The following is a 21,583-nucleotide window of genomic DNA, read 5'->3' as shown; positions in this document are numbered from 1 at the left end:
ACTGGGGAGTCTTGGTGGCTGAGGCATGACTGGGGAGACTTAGAGGCTGTGGAATGGCTGGGGAGACTTAGAGGCTGTGGCATGGCTGGGGAGACTTAGAGGCTGTGGCATGACTGGGGAGTCTTGGTGGCTGTGGCATAACTGGAGAAACTTGGTGGCTGTGGCATGACTGGGGAGGCTTAGAGGCTGTGGCATGACTGGGGAGTCTTGGTGGCTGTGGCATAACTGGAGAAACTTGGTGGCTGTGGCATGACTGGGGAGGCTTAGAGGCTGTGGCATGACTGGGGAGACTTGGTGGCAATGGCAGTGCTCGGGGACATGGCTATACTTGATAGCCATGGCAATCCTGGTGGGACATATGTACATGATTACACTTGGGGCTATGACAGTGCTGAGGGGACTTGGTGTAATACTAAGGAGAAACAACTACAAGGCTATACTCAGAGCTGTGGCAGTAGTGGCAAGACTTTTTAAAACTTGGTGGTCTTGGTAGTACTTGGGGGACATAACTTCTTGGCTATCATGGCTGTGGGTACCTGGTGAAATGTGGCATCTGTACTGTGGGAGCATGGCTATAGTTATGTAGGGAACATGCCTGTCCTTGGATCAACTTAAAGGGAACCTAAACTGAGAAGGATATGGATTTTTCCTTTTAAAATAATACCAGTTGCCTGACTCTCCTGCTGATCCTGTGCCTCTAATACTTTTAGCCACAGCTCCTGAACAAGCATGCAGATCAGGTGCTCTGACTGAAGTCAGACTGGATTAGCTGCATGCTTGTTTCAGGTCTGTGATTCATTCACTACTGCAGCCAAAGAGATCAGGACAGCCAGACAACTGGTATTGTTTAAAAGGAAACATCCATATCCCTCTCAGTTAAGGTTCCCTTTAAACTTGAGTCTACTCTTTCTCCAACTTTAAATAGGCAAAAAGGAAGAGGGTCAACTTGTATTTAAATGTGACTTCCTGTTGAGTGCATGCTGTATATTAAATACAGACTCCAAGGACATTTTCTGGAATATTCATTTGGTTACGGTGGATGTTTTGTGACTTTGTAGAGGCAGGAGACTCCTCGGTATCTTCATACACCAGCTAGCTCAGCATTACATCAGTTTTATATAACCATTCTTTGAGAATGTTTAATAAGTAATGTATATTAACTTAGCAGATGTTGGAAGGCTACGAACCACCATGAGGTAACCCTATAAAAATAAGCGTTGCTTTTCTGGAGGGTAATTACGGGGTCACATTTAATAGAACAGGCTTCACGTGATGGAGGAATGTCGGAAAGAATAGATGCTGGACGGGGGAACATCGGTTATTGTTTCCATCCTGAAGGATGCCTGTTGTCCCCGAGACCTTCTCGACATACAGTTTTCCTCTCTGATTTTCTGATCCACATTACGTGGCTTTGGGCCTTACTGACTGACGTTCTCCTGACCTGTAGAACATAGGTCATCCAACAAAGCAGGTCTGCATTAACAGTATTAATAAATGTCCGTGTCACATGGCCAATGTTTACTTTCCTTGTGATATCAGACCTTAAAGGGTGACAGAAATTTATATAGCACAAATCAGCTGTGCTATATCCCACATGGCCATCATCTGATTTGTGGGGCTTGGGCTTCCTGTATGTCACATGGCCATCATCTGACCTGTGGGGCTTGGGCTTCCTGTATGTCACATGGCCATCATCTGACCTGTGGGGCTTAGGCTTCCTGTATGTCACATGGCCATCATCTGACCTGTGGGGCTTAGGCTTCCTGTATGTCACATGGCCATCATCTGACCTGTGGGGCTTGGGCTTCCTGCATGTCACATGGCCATCATCTGACCTGTGGGGCTTGGGCTTCCTGTATGTCACATGGCCATCATCAGACCTGTGGGGCTTGGGCTTCCTGTATGTCACATGGCCATCATCGGACCTGTGGGGCTTAGGCTTCCTGTATGTCACATGGCCATCATCAGACCTGTGGGGCTTGGGCTTCCTGTATGTCACATGGCCATCATCTGACCTGTGGGGCTTGGGCTTCCTGTATGTCACATGGTCATCATCTGACCTGTGGGGCTTAGGCTTCCTGTATGTCACATGGCCATCATCAGACCTGTGGGGCTTGGGCTTCCTGTATGTCACATGGCCATCATCTGACCTGTGGGGCTTAGGCTTCCTGTATGTCACATGGCCATCATCTGACCTGTGGGGCTTAGGCTTCCTGTATGTCACATGGCCATCATCTGACCTGTGGGGCTTGGGCTTCCTGTATGTCACATGGCCATCATCTGACCTGTGGGGCTTGGGCTTCCTGTATGTCACATGGCCATCATCAGACCTGTGGGGCTTGGGCTTCCTGTATGTCACATGGCCATCATCTGACCTGTGGGGCGTGAGCACCCTGTATCTCTACTGTATCTCACATGGCCATCATCTGACCTGTGGGGCTTAGGCTTCCTGTATGTCACATGGCCATCATCTGACCTGTGGGGCTTGGGCTTCCTGCATGTCACATGGCCATCATCTGACCTGTGGGGCTTAGGCTTCCTGTATGTCACATGGCCATCATCTGACCTGTGGGGCTTAGGCTTCCTGTATGTCACATGGCCATCATCTGACCTGTGGGGCTTGGGCTTCCTGCATGTCACATGGCCATCATCTGACCTGTGGGGCTTGGGCTTCCTGTATGTCACATGGCCATCATCTGACCTGTGGGGCGTGAGCACCCTGTATCTCTACTGTATCTCACATGGCCATCATCTGTGATGTGGGGTTCAGGCACCCTGTAGCTGTGCTGTATGTCACATGCCCATAACCCAACCTGTGGGGTTCGGGTACCCTGTAGCTATCCTGTTTCTCACATGGCCTTCAACACCTTCAAGAAGGCCCTTAAAGAGAACCTGTACTGAGTAAAAAAATTTAAAATAAACACATGAGGTAATTTCAAATGAACATTACATAGTTACCTTGCCATCAGTTCCTTTCAGAAGCTCACCATTTTCTTCTGACAATAATCCCTTCCAGTTCTGACAATATTTTGTCAGATCTGAAATATATCAGTTGCTGTAAGTAAAATATCAGTTGCTGTCAGTTATAGCTGAGAGGAAAACTGATGTACCAGGTAATGTCCATGTTTCCCTATGGCTCAAGTGGGCGATGTTACAGTTTAACTGTGTGCTGACCAGAAAGCTGTTATGGGTAATGGCCATTTTCAAAATGGAGGACGGAAAATTCCCTTGATCACAGTGAACAAACAGGACGTGGGACAGGAGAAAGACACTGAGGAGTAGACTACATGGAAGGTAAGTATGACTTGTGTATGCTTATTTTGACTTTTAATTTTCAGTTCAGGTTTTCTTTAAAACTCACCTTTTCACATCGGCCTACCACCCGTCACAACTGCTCTAAACCCACAGCTGAACTCTGGTCCCCTACCTCTCGTGTCCCTACCTCTCCCTCTAGATTGTAAGCTTTTGGGCAGGGTCCTCCTCCTTTTGTGTCCTACCTGATCTGGCACCTCCATTACTGTGCATCCATGCTATGTATTTGAGTGAACCTAACTTGCCTAATCTCCATGCTCCATCCAGTGACTGACTAAGCATTACCTTGAACTCATACTGTGCTGTGTGATCTGGTTTTCTTGTATTCCTGTATTTGTCACCCCTAAATATTGTCTGTAACCTAAATTAATGTCCAGCGCTGCGTAATATGTTGGCGCTTTATAAATATAATAAATAATAATAATAATAATGGCCATCACCTGACCTGTGGAGCTCAGCAAGAGCGCAGCTAAGGTTTTTTGTGGCTATAATTTGTCCCTTCACCCACCCAAGGGAGCAGTGTGCGAAGTGCGTCGCAGCAAATAATGGGCGTGGCTAGGACACGATGTGGGTGGAGCCAACTGCTTCATGCTATTATGTCATGTAATTCACAGACAGTATTATATAACCAGATGTAGGCATCCCTGCCCCTAGTTTATGTAGCCTGATGTCCCATACGTATAAGCCCCCTCCCTAGGATTAGTGGCCAGAGGTGCCACCAGATATAGGTGCCTCTGGTATATGTAGCCTGATATAGGTGCCCCAGTATAGGTAGCCAGGTATAGGTGCCCCCAGTACAGGTAGCCGGGTATAAGTGTACCCAGCATAGGTATCCTGGTGTAGGTGCCCCCAGTATAGAGAGCCAGGCATAGGTTCCCCCAGTATAGGTAGCCTGGTATAGGTGCCCACAGTATAGGTAGCCTGATATAGGTGCCCCAGTATAGGTAGCCAGGCATAGGTGCCCCCAGTACAGGTAGCCAAGTATAGGTGCTCCAGTATAGGTAGCCTGATATAGGTACCCCAGTATAGGTAGCCAGGCATAGGTGCCCCCAGTACAGGTAGCCAAGTATAGGTGCCCCCAGTGTAGGTAGCCTGGTATAGGTGCCTGTTGGAGTTCACTCACTAGCTCCATAATGAGCGATCTCCTCTCTTCCACACTGCTCACTCGTACGGCCGATTAGTGTCCAGTCACCATGGTTACTCCCAGCGATGCGCAAAGAGAGCAGTGAGATAAGCAGCTGGATCACGGACATGTGAGTAGCGCAGAAGGGATTGGGGGGCCAAGGAGCACAGGGCAGACCAGCCAGCCCAGCCTGAGACCCCTGCACAGGGTGAGGACTCAGGCCGCTGCTTGCTTCACTTGTAGCTAGCGGCAGCCCTGGAGCTTGGGCACCCTACACAGCAGTGCTGAATCATACATGAAAAGTGGAGAAGCCACAAGTGGTAGAGTAAGATGGTCATCTTCTCATTCTGTCTCTGGCTTTTCCCTCTTAGGGCTCCTACTAGGTGGTTTTTCTAATTGCAGTGAGTGGTCACTATGAGAGGCCGCAGTGTTTGTCCTCACCTCTTATGCTGAAAGATAGCAATGAGTCATACGTCTTACTTCTGTCAGCCACTTACTGACTCTTACTGCTTTGCAATTTTAACGTAACCACTTTTTTATGGGTGCCATTTTACAGCCGCACCAGGACACCCAGCTTGCTTCCTGAGGGAGGAACTGAAGATGCTACCCAGGTTTAGGTCTTCTGCTCATTGCTGACCTCTCCCAGTATGCATTGCAGAGCGCAGGGCATAGTGTGCCAGCCCTGGTCACATGGGAGGATGCAGCAGCCAATCAATGCAGCAGCTGCCACAGCGAGGCAATGTTAGTGTTACAGGTCTGTGCATAACCCAGCAAGTGAGCACTAATTTCAGCTATGCTGATGATTTGATACAGGAATACAGTGAAAATATAATGATTTATTAGAATAGTGCACTATACACAAGTGAAAGCAGCACATAAGAACAGAACCAACGCCACAGAGATGAAAACCCAAAACTGCAGAGCAAACCTAATGAACGAACTAATTAGTAAGCAAATGGTATTTACAAATATACAACCAGTCAAGGCACAATATCAGCAGGTAGAAGATAATTGAGGAACATAAATCAGACCAAATCAGGAAGTCTGTCACACTTTGCCAAATAAGCTTGACCGTAATTTACAAGAAATAAAAGAAGTTTATTGAAAACCTCTCTTTGCTTAGTCAGAGTTATTCATTTGTCATCCTCTGCTAGCAGGGATTTACTAAACATGATGTGCGTATCACACGTGTACTGTTTGGTATACATTGCACATTGGTGATAGGTCACAGGTGGCTATATATTGCTGTAGGGGTCCTTGCTGATCCCCCCCCACCCTATGCTATAATGGGGTGTAGCTATCCTGCAGGTTATATGCCCTTAGTGAGCCTGGACCTAATTGATTCCTTTAAACGTGCGACTTTTTAAGTACACAAAAATCACAATGTCTACTTGATATGGCTTGCAAATAGTGTTTTATTGTGCAGACAATATTTTACAATAGATACAATATATACATAAAGCAATCCCCCCAGCAACCAACAAAGATTCCCCCAGCAACCCGCTCAAGTCAGAGGCTCTGACTTGAGCGGGTTGCTGGGGGAATCTTTGTTGGTTGCTGGGGGATTGCTTTATGTATATATTGTAAAATATTGTGCATCACAAACTCCTGACGACGCCTCGTGTGATGAGGTGAAACAATTGTTGAGTGGCAGCTACTCACCTGCATCCTGTATCTCACCCTATACACCCCAATGGTGAAATCATTCCCACCCAGCTAGCTTCTATGAAGGTGTTTATATCCCCTATGGGGAGAATCTACTTTGTTTATGCCACATGCTAGATTGTCTGCGCAACAAAACACTATTTTCAAGCCATATCTATCAAGTAGACATTGTGATTTTTGTGTACTTAAAAAGTTGCACGTTTGGAGGAATCAGTTAGGTCCAGGCTCACTAAGGGCATATAACCTGCAAGATAGCTACACCTCATTATAGCATATGGGGGGGGGGGATCAGCAAGGACCCCTACAGCAATATATAGCCACCTGTGACCTATCACCAATGTGCAATCTACACCAAACAGTACACGTGTGATATGCACATCATGTTTAGTAAATCCCTGCTAGCAGAAGATGACATGAATAACTGACTAAGCAAGGAGAGGTTTTCAATAAAGTTCTTTTATTTTTTGTACATTAAGGCCAAGCCTATTTGGCAAAGTGTGACATACGCTGTTTACCAGCACATCATTCGGTAGTGTGATTGCAATTCAGGAAATCAATAGAGCAGGCAGGCATAAAAACAGGGAACTGGACAAGGGGAAGGTCAGGAGTTCAGCAACACCAGATAGCTACTGTGATATTTTGTCAACTGAACAGAGGAAAGGGAAGTCTTACTTTTACTTGCCTGGGGCTTCCTCCAGCCCCTGGAAGGCCTATGTGTCCCTCGCCGCACCTTTGCTCCAAGCCAGTCTCCTGGGGTCCCCTCAATAGTAGCCGACAACCTGGCCAGGTCAGCGGCCTCTGCACATGCAGTGGTAATACGAATAAGTCTTGTCTGATTTAGAAAAGTATTCTCCTCCTGTGTGAGTCATTCTGCAGTGTGGCATTATTTGATTATTTGTTCTCATATCAGTAGCTCCTCCACGTGCTTCAACAAAGGTAGCATATTTCCTACATTGCCACCTGCTGGCTGGGAAACCTTAATGGGAAATATTATTTTTTGTGGATTAAATAATATACTCCATTATTCACAATAATTACAAGAAATGCATGACAACACTAAATATCTCCTTTAAAAAAGGTTGAAATGTGTGAATGTAACATGTTTTTTTTTTTGTCAGGTTTACAGAAGCCAAGTCGCTGGGGGAAGATGTGAATAATGTGCGGAACCGAATCAGTGAGTAGCTGTCACAGCTCTTTGTGTATTCCAGAAGTGATGGTTTGGGGGAGGAGTCATAGAAGTAATGCCCGCCTACATACATATATACCTGCAAGTATTGGTTGACCTTAGAGGTGTGAGGTGGTCTGGATCAGCAAGATTTCAGCTGCAGTATAATACAATACCATTTGTAAAGCGTTTTTCTCGCATAGAACTCAAGGTTCATAGATATGTCACAGATCAGTACAGGGTTGCAGGCTGGACTGTGTTTCAGAGGAAATAATCCGGTGTTCATAAATGACAGACTAAACGGGTGGCTTGTCAATGCTTCCAGGGATGGAGATGTCCTGATTGGGTGTGGCAGGGAGTTCCAAAGTGTAGGGGCAGCATGACAGAAGGCTCTGTCTCCAAAGGTTGTGGGGGGTGGGATGCAGATGCAACAAGTCCTTCAGGTATCCAGGTCCCAGATTGTGCAAGGATTTCAATGTCAATAAGCTAATCTTAAACAGAATTCTACATTTTATCGGTATCCGGTGAAGTGAGCGAAGGGTTGGTGTTATGTGACAATGGCGGGGTTGGTTAGTTAACAGCCTTGCAGCAGCATTCTGTACTATAAAACGTATTGAGCCTATAAACCATATTGGCTAATGTTACCGAGAGCGAGCGGCAGCAGGACTGAAGAAAGTTAAAGAATACCTGAAGTGACTTATTTAAGAAAATATACTTACCTCAATAGTGCATAGTACAGAGCAGTCTTTCTCGACCTTTTTACCCCGGAGGAACCCTGCAAAAAACTTTTGAATCTCAAGGAACCCTGCAAAAAATGTTTTCATCTTGAGGAACCCCGCATTTATTTTGCAGGAGGCGTGATCTTTAAAAGTAGGTGTGCCTGCTTATTTCACTACTCCCTATTACACTGCCACTTATTATACTGTCTCCTTATCCCAGGGCTTTTTATTAATGTGCTCATAATTATGCTGACCCCCAATTGAATGCTTCTTATTACAGTACCCCCTATTATAATATGCCCCCCCCCCCCCCCACGATGGGGGATAAATGCCAGGGAACCCCTGCAGAGTACTAAAGGAACCCTGGTTGAGAAAAATGGTCCAGAGGCTTCCTGGATACTCCTATAGCTGCTATTTCTGCGCAGAGTCCCTCTATACCTATTTGATAAAAGTGAGTTGAATAGGCTTCTTTAGACAGGTACATCCGAACTGGGTTCCCGCGGTTTACTTGTAAGCAGTTGAGCGAAGCGCTGGTGCACAAAGGAAAAATCTGTGCAGAAGTGCCTCATTCTGCTGGGCATGTGCGGACCTTACTTGTTCATGCCCATCCGGATGCATTCCTCTGTGGTCGGGAGTGTGTCCAGCAGATGGGTGTCTGTGCTGGAACGGTGGTCTTTTTGTGGATCTGTGAAGTGATTGGACCATCCAAAGGTATCCGTCTTTTAAAGGAAGGATGTAACTCCCCCTCCGCACTTCAGGTTTTTTGTAATGGAGTTAGTGTGTCAGATTAGTGGTGGTTGAGCAGTGGGAGCCGTACTGTGGGAAAGGATTCCGTGATTGCAAATTGTAATTCCTGCTGTGGGCTGTAGGGGGACTCTTCTTGACTAGACTAGATGGTACCAAAAGATGCTAATAACTAGTGTGGGTGTGTCAGTGCTGCACTCAGAGAGAAAGTCAAGCCGATGCCCCTGTCAGTTCCATGCTGTGAGTGATGATTGGATAGGGGAGGAGTTTTACATGTGCGTGATGAACGGATGGGGGAGGAGTTTACCATGTGAGTGATAATTGGATAGGGGGAAGAATTTATCATGGGGATGATGATTGGATAGGAGGAGGAGGAGTTAATTATGGGGATGGTGATTGGATAGGAGGAGGAGCTTATCATGTAGATGATGATTGAATAGGAGGAGGATTTTATCGTGTGTGTGATGATCGGATGGGGAGGAGTTTACCATGTGAGTGATAATTGGATAGGGGGAAGAATTAATCATGAGGATGCTGATTGGATAGGAGGAGGAGTTAATCATGGGGATTGGATAGGAGGAGGAGTTTATCATGTGGATGATGATTCGATGGGTGTTGGAGTTTATCGTGTGTGTGATAATTGGATAGGGGAGGAGTTAATTATAGGGGTGATAATTGAATAGGGGAGGAATTAATTGTAGGGGTGATGATTGGATAGGGGGAGGAGTTTGCATGGTTCACAGACTCACCTGCAGCATCTGATACTAGCATAGGAAAACAGCTTTGCAATCCCAGGTAATAAAATAAAGCAAAATAAAAAAAGTATGTTCCACATTAATACGCACCCTGACCAAGGTCTTTAAATGCAGTGATTATAACACAAGCTGACTCTGACTGGAAGTCCTTCTTTGTCTCCTGATGAGAGGCTGAATTCTCTCTTCTTCCTCCAGCTGGCCTGGAAGTTGATTCGTCAACAGATATTAGTGCCAGGGCCGAATCCTGACAGCATCTGTTCAATTAGATCCCAATAAATTAGCCCCATTCTATATAAACATACAGAAATGTGACATTGCCCAGCAGACGCAGCCTCGGCTCTTGGATCCTCTCTCCAGTGTTTGGCGATTAATTCAGATAGCAGCACACATCACATCCATCCCGTGGTGACGGCTTCTACCTCACACACTGCAGCAGATCTCTGTCCAGGTCCGATCGGTTTCCAGTAGTCCCGAGAGTGTCACTGCGGCCACAGCTGACCAACGGACGGCTCAGCCTTAGGGTCATGTCCTGAACACAAGGCGGAGTTTCATCCAGGAAATTAGCACTGATACTTCTGTTAGCTTGTCATGGCAGCTGCCCAGAAGTTTCTTCTCACTCTGATTGGATGCTTGTGAAGACGTTAAAGTGTACCAGAGCTGACAAATTAAAAAGATTGTATACATTTCTGGGGCTTCCTCCAGCCCCATTTGCATATCTCTCCAGCAGCCGCTGGAGGGATACGTAGAGGGCGCACTTCTCCTGCGTAGCTGGCCGCGACTGATGTTAGTGATGGGACCCGGTTCCCGAAGCTGTGGACAAAGGAGGACGGCGGCGTGGGAGCGATCGGAGTGGGTACGGCGGAAGAAGCTCCAGGATTGTATCGAATCTTTTTAGTTTGTCAGCTCTGAGACTTACAAACACGTTATGTTTCGGGAAATTGTAAGTTGAATTTGTAAGTCGATTCCTGTGTTACACGTGCTGAAAAGTGGATAAATGATTTAGTTTCGGACAACTCTGAAATGTTACCTATAGCATTAAAGGGGCACTATGGCGAAAAATAGTAAAATGTAAAATATGTGCAAACATAGACAAACAAGTACATTTTTCCCAGAGTAGAATGAGTTAAATTACTTTTCTCCTATAATGCTGTCACTTGCAGTAGGTATTAGAAATCTGATAGAAGTGACAGGTTTTAGACTAGTCCATCTCTTCATAGGGGATTCTCAGCAAGGTTTTTATTCTTTATAAAGATATTCCCTAAAAAGGATTTAAACAATGATGCTGGCCAGCTTCCCTGCTCGCTACAATTTTTTGGCAGTTGGACAGTGCAACTGCCATTCACTAAGTGCTTTTGAAAATAAATAAATCCCTGTGAATCCCCCATGAAGAGATGAACTAGTTTAAAACCTGTTGCTTCTGCCAGATTTCTACTACTTGCTGTAAGTGACCGCAACATAGGAGAAAATTAACTTATGGATCATTTTACTCTGGAAAAAAATGTACCTCTTATTTGTTTGTTTGCACATATTTTAAATTTTACAATTTTTCGCCATAGTGCCCCTTTAACAATGGGTTTTGGTGATTTAAACTACTTACAAGGAACTATCTATTGAAGAAAACCACAAAATACTAGAGTAGAGGATATACTTTTTTTTTTTTGCTTCACCACCTCACAGTTACCTTCTTAGAACTGGTCCCTATTCTAGGCTTGTACTGCTCTATGTGGCCCCATATGCAGAACTATTCCCTCATTTGCTTTGTAAGATTGGTAATACTTTCTGTGTCCCCCTTTTTTGGCCTTGTTTACATCAATTAGCGTAAATGGCTGTGCAATGAGAACGCAACGCGTACGATCACACGCCATCTGCGCTGCTGATTCTATTCATTACAGTGAATGGGTCAGTGCTGGGATTTCCAAAAACTGTGTGTAGCTGTGCGATAGCGCATCACACTGCTGTGCAGCACACATGATGGCAGCGGTAGAAGGGCTGCCTATACCATTCTTGTGTGTCGCACACTATACTCACTGCCGGGCTCTTTTCGGGAACAAGGCCTTAAAGATTCTGACACTTCCAGACAGTTCCTTTTGACTTCTAACAGGGTCAGAGATACCAACACACAGCAGACAGAGGTGATTGGCTACTGCTAGACTCTAGTTCCCTCTCTCACCAGCGTATAAATATTTGCAGATATTTATTGGAGAACAAGCTTGTGGTGTCTGACAAGTAATCCCCGAAGGTCAGGGGGATGTCAGCTGCGGCCGCAATACCTTCTACACCGCGGTATGCCAGATCGCTGCGTCTCCTGCTCATAACACCGCATAATCCAATATATACAGCGCTGTCCACAGGACCCATTTACAGCTTAATTCCCTGCTATGATTCACAATGTCCGTTCTCCGCCTGGCCACTGCTGCTGCTAATGCCTCCCAGATGTCCCTGGACAGCACCAGTCGCTTCTCAATCCCTTCCTCTCTTCCAAGAGCCAATCATAAAATAATATGGCTGGGAAATCCGCAGCAGGCCTAAGAGCAGGACAGGATCCAGCGATCCACATTCCATGTCTTGTTCAGGGCGTTGATTTATTCAGTGAAAACTCACTGCAGAACTGGTGTGAGATGGATGGGAGCGAGCAGGCGCGGATCTCATGTGACGGGTGGTACTGCCATGTTGTAAAATACTAATACCAAGATATTAAATTCCTTCTACATTTCCTGGGCCTGCCTTCCCATCTGTAGAGAATTGGCCCCTCTGCATGCCTCTACTAACTCCTCATGTGGCCGCCATGATCAGATGAAGATTTTAAAGGACACTTGAAGTGAGAAGGATATGAAGGCTGCCATATTAATTTCCTTTTAAATAATACCAGTTGCCTGTCCTGCTGATCACTATAGCTGCAAAATCCAGTCAAACTTCAGTCAGAGCAACCGATTTGCATGCTTGTTCAGGGTCCATGGCTAAAAGCATTAGAGGAAGAGGATCAACAGAACAGCCAGGCAATGTGCATTGTTTAATAGGTAATAAATATCAGCCTCTATATCCCTCTCTTTTCTGGAGTCAGATCCTGTGGGTGGCGACATGACGAAATGGGGTCTTTCCAGCATGCTCAGATGTCACATGACTGCAAAGTTCAGGACCAAATTTAAGTGAGTATGAGAGTTCATTGGTGAGTGGAAGTGGACAATTTATCTGTTAGGGGAACAGTGGGAGGGGAACATTCTGCTAAGTTGCACCTGCCAGCAGTAAAAATGTTGCCACCTCCTGTGATAAATTTCAGAGTGTGAATCAGGGTGAGGAAAGATTGACTAAATACTGTATAAATTAATATTGTAAAAACATAAGCAAATCTATTAATTTCATCATTTTCACTACAGTACCTCTTTAAGTAAACAAATAAGTATTGTTGCATCATTAAGTTAAAGTGAATCTCCAGACTAAAAATCTACTCGGCATAACTGAAAAGGCTTGGTGTTTCTTTAAAAGTTTCACAGCATCAGAACTTTGTTTTTCTTACACAAGTCTCATTTTTAGCTGCACAGAAGCTAAGCTCTGCCCCATCACATAAAACTGCCGGGCATTATCCCCCTGATGCTGTGCAAAGCATGATGGGATTTCTGATTTTGTTGTTCTCATTGCCTAGCAACTGGGAGGGGTGATCAGGACACAGGACAGTTGGAACTGTGTCTCATGCTCCCTGTCACCTCCTTTCAACCAAAAAGATGGCTGCCTCCATGAAATCACAAACATTTGCCTGATCTTAAAACATGGTGGGTAAGAGATTATATTACCTATCTATTTTAACCACTTTACCCCCACGCGTACGAATTTCTCCGTCCCTTTTTCCATCCTTTCACCACCAGGAGCTGCCCGCGCTCCCGCTCGCTCTAGCGCGCACTCCCGCTCGTAAACACGCCGCCGGCCGCTCGCCCGGAGATCAATGAACGGGAAAATCCATTCCCGTTCGTTGATCTAAGCCCCGCGATGATCCGCTGCTTCTCCGATAAGCAGCGCGATCATTGTGGGAAAAAAAAAAACTTTAACAGCCTCCTAGTACTTCCTGCAAGCGTCCGGAAGGATAATAAAACTACACCCTAAAGCATTTTTCACATACAAATAAATTAGTTTTACACAAAAAATTAACTCCTTACCTCCCACACTCCCCAATTTTTTTTTTTTTTTTGTAATTAAAAAAAAAAAAATTACAATTAAAAAAAATACATATAGTTACCTTAGGGACTGAACTTTTTAAATATTTATGTCAAGAGGGTATAACACTGTTACTTTATAAACTATGGGCTTGTAATTAGGGATGGACGCAAAACTGAAAAAAATGCACCTTTATTTTCATAAAATATTGGCGCCAAACATTGTGATAGGGACATAATTTAAACGGTTTTATAACCGGGACAAATGGGCAAATACATTTCATGGGTATTAATTACAGTAGCATGCATTATTTAAAAACTATAAAGGCTGAAAACTGAAAAATAATACATTTTTTCCCACATTTTTTCCTATTTTCCCATTAAAACACATTTAGAATAAAATAATTCTTGGCATAATGTCCCACCTAAAGAAAGCCTAATTGGTGGCGAAAAAAAACAAGATATAGTTCATTTCATTGCGATAAGTAATAATAAAGTTAGACGGATGAATGGAAGGAGCGCTGAAAGGTGAAAATTGCTCTGGTGGTCAAGGGGTAAAACCCCTCAGTTGGGAAGTGGTTAATAAACATAACTAATGTAACTTAATGACAGTATGTTTGTTTAGGCAGAAGTTCCTCTTTAAAGTGGATCTGAGATAAACTTTTACTCATTGCATAATTGTGTTCCTTTCATATACAGTTTATAGGGCATTCCTCAAGCCTAATACTTTTTTGTTTTTGTTTTAATACTCTAATTCCCTATAAACTAAACAAGCCTCGTCCACAGCTTTTCAGAGAGCCTTGGCACTCTCAGACTCATGTAGCAAGGGCTCATGGAGCTCAGTCTGGGCAGGAGGAGGGGGAGGTGTTACTAGCCAGAGATTTCAGAGGCAGAGGGGAGGAGGAGAGGGGACTGAATTTACACACAGGCAAGCTGATAGCATCTCCAGCCCTCAGCCTGTGACAATGTGACAAACAGAACATGGCTGCTCTCATTGTATCACAGGAATAAATAATCATAAACTTTTGATGCTGTCTACAGCTAGATATGCTGTGTAAACTTTAGATAAGATATATAGACAAGTTACTTGTTATGGTTATTTTTGGTTTTTCATCTCGGATCCGCTTTAAGGATACGTTAGAAAAAACTGTAACAATACTGCTGTTAAAAATGTTTTTGCAGAAAATTACAGAAATCAGTTTATAAGAGTACAATCTCAATCTGAATGTCTACATGTTTGCTTATTATAATTGTTAGAGGCTAACATGCTGTGATAGATCTTTCATGTGAAATATGTGGTTCTAACGCAGTATTGCCTGCTATCTGCTGGAAACCACAGCTGCTACGGCCTGGTTTATATCTGGATATAGCGGTGGCTGGCGATCGGTTTGTAAACGTGTGTCGGCCAATCTCATAGCACTTGCACATGCTTAGTTTTGTGAGTAGTGTGAAGGAGATGGCTGCTTGTTGTGGCTTTGGTAATTGGGGGAGTTTGGAGTCAGTGGGGTTTGTGTCAGGTCAGCCAGTGTAATTTGCATCATATACAGACAGTGAGTAAGCAGTGCTGGTCTCACTCTCGCATTGTGCTAGGATGACATGATGCAAACGTGCTGCATCCATACAAATAGACTCAGTGTCTGCCACTATAACAGGGCTGGGGTGACCCCTCCTGCCCCCATCTCTATACACTGTCTGCACTGTGACATGCTCTACTCACACTACACAAAGATGTCTCTTCATAAACATCTCAGGTTGTTTTTTTACTAAATCTCTACCAATAAAGATATCAGTTGTGGTGGCTCTGAGGTTAATAGATGTTTAGTCATTTTCCCTATTTTTATACAGTAAAAAAAAGGTTGAAACCTTCAATCATGGCTAGCAATGAAATATTCCTACTATAGTCCTAGGTTATTTTATTCCACCATGTTCATAATCTAGTGTCTACAGTGATCTCCACAGAATTTTTTTCCAGCCGGGTGGCATGAAAAAGTAGCCGGGTGGGGCGACATGAGAAAATGCAGGGCCGGCACTTCTCTGCACAACTCTGCTTATAGAATAGGAGGAGGTGAGCCGATGACAGCCGGGTGCTCACCAAAACTAGCCAGGTGCAGCACCCGGCTAAAAGAGCCTGGGGAGGACACTGGTCTACTATAGTCATAGTCTAATGTCTCTACTATAGTCATAGTCTAATGTCTCTACTATAATCATAGTCTAATGTCTCTACTATAGCCATAGTCTAATGTCTCTACTATAGCCATAGTCTAATGTCTCTACCATAGTCATAGTCTAATGTCTCTACCATAGTCATACTCTAATGTCTCTACCATAGTCACGGTCTGATGTCTCTACCATATTCATAGTCTAATGTCTTTATCATAGTCTTTGTGTAATGTCTCTGTCATAGTCTAATGTCTCTATGACTATGGTAGAGACATTAGATATGTCTCTACCATATTCATAGGCTGATTTCTCTACCATAGTCATAGTCTGAAATCTCTACTTTAGTCGTTGTCTAATGTCTCTACTATAGTCATAGTTTAATGTCTTTATCATAGTCATAGTTGAATGTCTCTATAACTATGGTAAAGACAATAGATTATGACTATGGTAGAGACATTAGATTGTCTGATGTCTCTGCCTAATGTCTCTACCATAGTCATAGTCTAATATCTCTACTTAAGTTGTAGTCTAATGTCTTTATCATAGTCCTAGTCTGATGTCTCTACCATAATCATAGTCTGATGTCTCTACCATAATCATAGTCTGATGTCTCTACCATAGTCATAGTCTGATGTCTCTACCATAGTCATAGTCTGATGTCTCTACCATAGTCATAGTCTAATGCAGGGGTCCTCAAACTTTTTCGGTCAAGGGCCAGGTCAACATACTTCAGACTGCTGGGGGGCTGGAACATACATAACATTATGTTGAAAAACTTCACATTGAATCTAGGTATTGATTCCCTCCAATCATGCTTGGAGGAGAACTCCCAGCAGCAGCCATTCAGTCATGCGGTGCCCGAAGTCTTTGTGCACCAGACAGTGAAGCATACCCAGGTGACAACCTGCCATCCAGTTGGACAGCAGTGTCACCTGATGCAGAATTGGATTGGAAACCAGCGAATGACTGCTCTCTGGCTTCTACAGTATGTGAATGGGTGGTGACTGCCAGCACTGCTATTATATATGCGGGCCTCCGATATTTAAAGGTGCAGTGGGCCACATTTATAAGTTATATATTTTGTGTTTGGGGGTCAATGAAAAAGCCTCAGGGGGCCGCATTCGGCCTGCTGGCCTTAGTTTGAGGACCACTGGTCTAATGTCTCTACCATAGTCATAGTCTGATGTCTCTACCATAGTCATAGTCTGATGTCTCTACCATAGTTATAGTCTGATGTCTCTACCATAGTCATAGTCTGATGTCTCTACCATAGTTATAGTCTGATGTCTCTACCATAGTCATAGTCTAATGTCTCTACCATAGTCATAGTCTGATGTCTCTATCATAGTCCTAGTCTGATGTCTCTACCATAGTCATAGTCTAATGTCTCTACCATAGTCATAGTCTGATGTCTCTATCATAGTCCTAGTCTGATGTCTCTACCATAGTCATAGTCTAATGTCTCTACCATAGTCATAGTCTGATGTCTCTACCATAGTCATAGTCTGATGTCTCCACCATAGTCATAGTCTGATGTCCCCACCATAGACCATATAGTCTAATGTCCCCACTATGGTCCAGGCTAATGTGGCCACCATGGTTGTTGTCCACACTATGGTTATATTGGAATGTCACAGTCATGGCCATATAGTCCAATGTCCCCACCATGTCCATCCTACCTAATAAAAGCGAACTGTCCCTGCGTACTCCTGTCTCTGTGTACTTGGGTCCTCGCTTTTTGCTACTGCGTTGGGACAGGAGGACGGTGCCAGTTAGCCAGGCGGGTGTGTTTGCGGGCGGACGGGTGTGTGCGCATGCACTGACATGCAGCGTGGCGGTGAGAGACAGACCTAGAGCCCGTCGCTAGTATAGAATAATGTCTCTATGATCATAAAGTTTAATCCCCCCCCCCATATTCTCATATTGTCTATTATCCCCACCATTGTCATATTCTAAGGTCCTCAACGCTGTCTATATAGTATAAAGTCCCCACCATGGTCATAGTATAATATCCCCACTATGGTCATATAGTCTAATGTCTTTACTATGGACACAGCAGAATGGTATACCTTTGTCATAGTCTACTGTCTCTACCGTAGTCCTAGTCTAAAGTCTCTATTGCAGTCATAGTGTAATTTCTCTACCATGGTCACAGGCTAATGTCCTCACCATAGTCTACAGCCAGTTATGGGGTGCCTTAAAGTGGATCCGAGATAAACTTTTATTCATTGCATAATTGTGTTCCTTTCATATAGTTTATAAGGCATTCCTCAAGCCAAATACTTTTTTTTGTTTTGTTTTAATACTCTAATTCACTATAAACTAAACAAGCCTCGCCCACAGCTTTTCATGGAGCCTTGGCACTCAGTCCCAGGTAGCAGGGGCTTATGGGAGCTCAGTCTGGGCAGGAGAAGGAGGAGGTTACTAGCCAATACCATTGATATCAGAGGCAGAGGGGAGGAGGAGAGGGGACCGAATTACACACAGGCAAGCTGATAGCATCTCCAGCCCTCAGGCCTGTGACATTGTGACAAACAGAACATGGCTGCACTCATTGGGCTCGATTCACAAAGCGGTGCTAACCCAGTTAGAGACTTTAGGCATGATAACCATTGCACCATAGGCATGATAAGTTTAGGCATGCTAAGTTTAGATAAGTTTAGATCGCTTGCAAAGTGCCGCACGCAAAGCAGCGCCATTAAACTTTATACGAAGTGCACCAGACTTTGCTAGCGTAAAACTTTTGATCAGCTGTGCACTGCGGTGCTAACCCAGTTGGCGCTTAAACTTATCATGCCTAAACTTATCACACCTAAACTTATCATGCCTAAACTTATCACACCTAAACTTATCACACCTAAACTTATCATGCCTAAACTGAGTTTAGGCGTGATAAAGGGCTTTTCACCAGCGTGCTAACTGTTAGCACCGCTTTGCGAATCAGGCCCCTTGTATCACAGCAATAAATAATCATAAACTTTTAAAGCTATTTGCAGCTAGATATGCGGTGTAAACTATCTAAACTTTAGGCAAGCAGACAAAGATAGCAGGAAAGCTGGCACTGCTGCAAGTGTTCAATTTATTGTAGCAAAGATAAAGTGCAAACGTGCAGCATCTTGCAAAAAGTATGGCATGAAGAAACACATACCCTGGTGAGAAGAGGCGTGGAGGATGGTGGGTGCTGGGCACAGGATGCCTGACGGCCGTTTCGCGCTAAACAGCGCTTCTACGGAGGCTGCAACACTGTTGGGCAATGGCTGCTGTTTAAATACTATTCAGAGCCAGCGTCTAGCGTCACTTCCGGTGGCTGCGCCACCCCTACTTCTGCGTCACGTGTGCGTACGCATTGACGCGTTGCGTCAACGTACGTCACATGCGTACGAAAATCCGCGTGGCGCCTACAACGTACGCATGCCAATTAGATACATGCGTACTGCATAATTATGCATGCGACGCACGCGTCAATATGGTCGCATAGGGTGAGTGAGAACACTCCCCCCAGCGGCCAAACTTGAACAGGGCCCGACCCGGCCAGACTCACACCTTGGTTGAGGGGGGGGGGGGGGGGGGGGGAAGTAGGAAAAAAGGAGAAAGGGAGGGTGGAGTGGGGGGTAGGGGATACAAAAGATCAGGGGATCCTGAATAGAAAAGGTGTCATAGAACCCTAAGTGTCAGTGTGGCCAAATCGTGCTCCATCCGGGTGGAAAGTCCTAAGTACAAAGCACACAGTGCTATAATAGCTAAATATAGTGCTGCTGTAGGAAATAGGAGGGGAAGGAAGGTAGGGGGGCAAAAATATAGGGAAGTAAAATAGCCCATATCCCGTGGTGAAGTGTCACCAACTGGGATAGACTAAACATGGAAGGTGAAAGAGGGAAGGTAGGCGAGTGGTTAATGTATGCTCCCACCATCTTCCAAAATATTGACAGTACAAAAGATGACAAATTGCATACAAAGCATAAAGCATCAAGGCAAACAGAACACATAATAGCATGTCAATTGTAGGGGGGTCCAGGGAACAAGGGGACAGGAGGAGGGAGAAACAACGGACACACACAAAGAGGGAAGGGAGATTCAAGGATCAAGGAAGCAAGATAAATCTGTATGGTCGTTAAGACCTAAGGGTCCCATAGCTCCTGACTGTAGGATTAGCATAGCTTCCTCCCTTTTCAAATGCTTCTCCCTATCTCCGCCTCTAGACGGGGGTGGGACATGAATGATTCCTGCGAATTTCAATTTGTTGGGGTCATTCCCATGACTTTCTCGCATGTGTTGGATCATTCTTGAAGAACCCTTTCCAGATTTCAAGGAATTGTAGTGTTCCCTGAACCGTTCATTAATTGATCTCGTCGTCTCTCCTATATAGAACCTCCCACAGGGGCACCATATTGTGTAGACCACAAATCGCGTTTGACATGTAAAAAACGACCGCACATTTCGTCGAAGTGGGCCAATATGAAATTGGCAACCCACTCTCATCTGGCTACACGATTTGCAATGCCCACACCTATGGTTACCCCGAGGGCCGCCTTCTCGTAGCCAATCACTCCCACTTGCCGTTTTAAACTCGCTCCTGCTCACCAACGAGCCTATTGTGGGTGACCTCCTGAAAGAGAATAATGGTCCTTCCGTCACCAGGGGTTTCAAGATAGGATCCCTGGTCAGAATGTCCCAATTCCTTCTAATTACCCTCTTCACATGGTCTGCCATATTGGTGTAGCCAAAGGAAAAGGGAATCTTCCGTTGCATGTTAGAGTTCGTTGTTTTCCTTCTCAAGAGGTCTGACCTCTTGATGTGATTACTTTTGTTAAAGGCCTCTTGTATATCCTGTTCCCTATATCCTCTGGCCAAAAGCCTCACTCCCAGTTCCTCAGACTGCTTGCGGAAATCCGCATCGTTGACGTTGTTGCGGCGCAACCTGAGGAACTGGGAGTAGGGCAAAGTGCGAGTAACATGGGTGGGGTGAAAGCTCGACTTGTGTAGTAGGGCATTACTGGCTGTGGGTTTACGGTATCCCTGAGATATCAAGCTATTCTTATGGACTATCAACTCCAGGTCAAGGAAAGCGATCCTCTCTGAATGGATGTCAGCCGTAAAGGTCATATTTACGACATTACAATTTAATGTAAGATAAAAAGTTAAAAAAGGAGTCACGAGTCCCGGACCAAAATACCAAGATGTCGTCCACATACCCGGACCACATCCTGAGGCTCGCCCTGTATGGATTGTCCTCTGAATGTATAAAAAGTTCTTCCCACCATGCTAGGAATATATTGGCATATGTACAGGAGACAGCTGTCCCCATTGCGGTGCCTGCCACCTGCCAATACCATCTCCTATCAAATAAAAAAGCATTGTGGGTTAACACGAACAGAAGGCAATCACAAATAAAGTCTTTACAAACCGTAGTTTTATCAGTTTTGTCCAAAAAGTGTCTGACGGCTATAATGCCCAAGGTGTGAGGTATACGGCTGTAAAGACTTTCAACGTCAATGGTGGCCAAGAAATCGCCAGTATGCCATTTTAGACCCTCAAGGCCCCTAAGCACATCCATGGTGTCCCAGAGGTGAGAAGGTATTTCCTCCAATAGCGGCCTCAGGACGTGGTCCAGATACCTGGACAACCTCTCCGTGGCCGACCCCATGCCAGAAACAATGGGGCGGCCCGGGGGATTGGTCCGGGACTTGTGAACCTTGGGTATATGATACCAAATGGGCTTAGTAGGGTGGGAGGGGATAAGGCCACTTGCCAGAGAGGGGGGCAGAGCACCTACTTCTACTCCTTTCCTTAGGAGG

The 21,583-nt window shown here is 44.9% G+C and overlaps 1 protein-coding gene across 1 annotated transcript in view; it reads left to right on the top strand.

Moving 5' to 3' along the window:
- The window catches only part of KIF6 (kinesin family member 6), a 287,414-nt gene that overhangs the window by 166,121 nt on the left and 99,710 nt on the right, over positions 1-21,583 (top strand). Inside the window, exon 15 of the mRNA XM_068232714.1 lies at positions 7,219-7,274. Coding sequence (XP_068088815.1) covers positions 7,219-7,274 — 56 coding nt within the window. The remainder of the gene's footprint in view (positions 1-7,218; positions 7,275-21,583) is intronic.

This window comes from Hyperolius riggenbachi, chromosome 4 (genome assembly GCF_040937935.1).
Source record: "Hyperolius riggenbachi isolate aHypRig1 chromosome 4, aHypRig1.pri, whole genome shotgun sequence".
Taxonomy (NCBI): Eukaryota; Metazoa; Chordata; class Amphibia; order Anura; family Hyperoliidae; genus Hyperolius; species Hyperolius riggenbachi.
The sequence above is the reverse complement of the archived record's forward strand: the minus strand, read 5'-3'. Positions and strand labels throughout refer to the sequence as shown.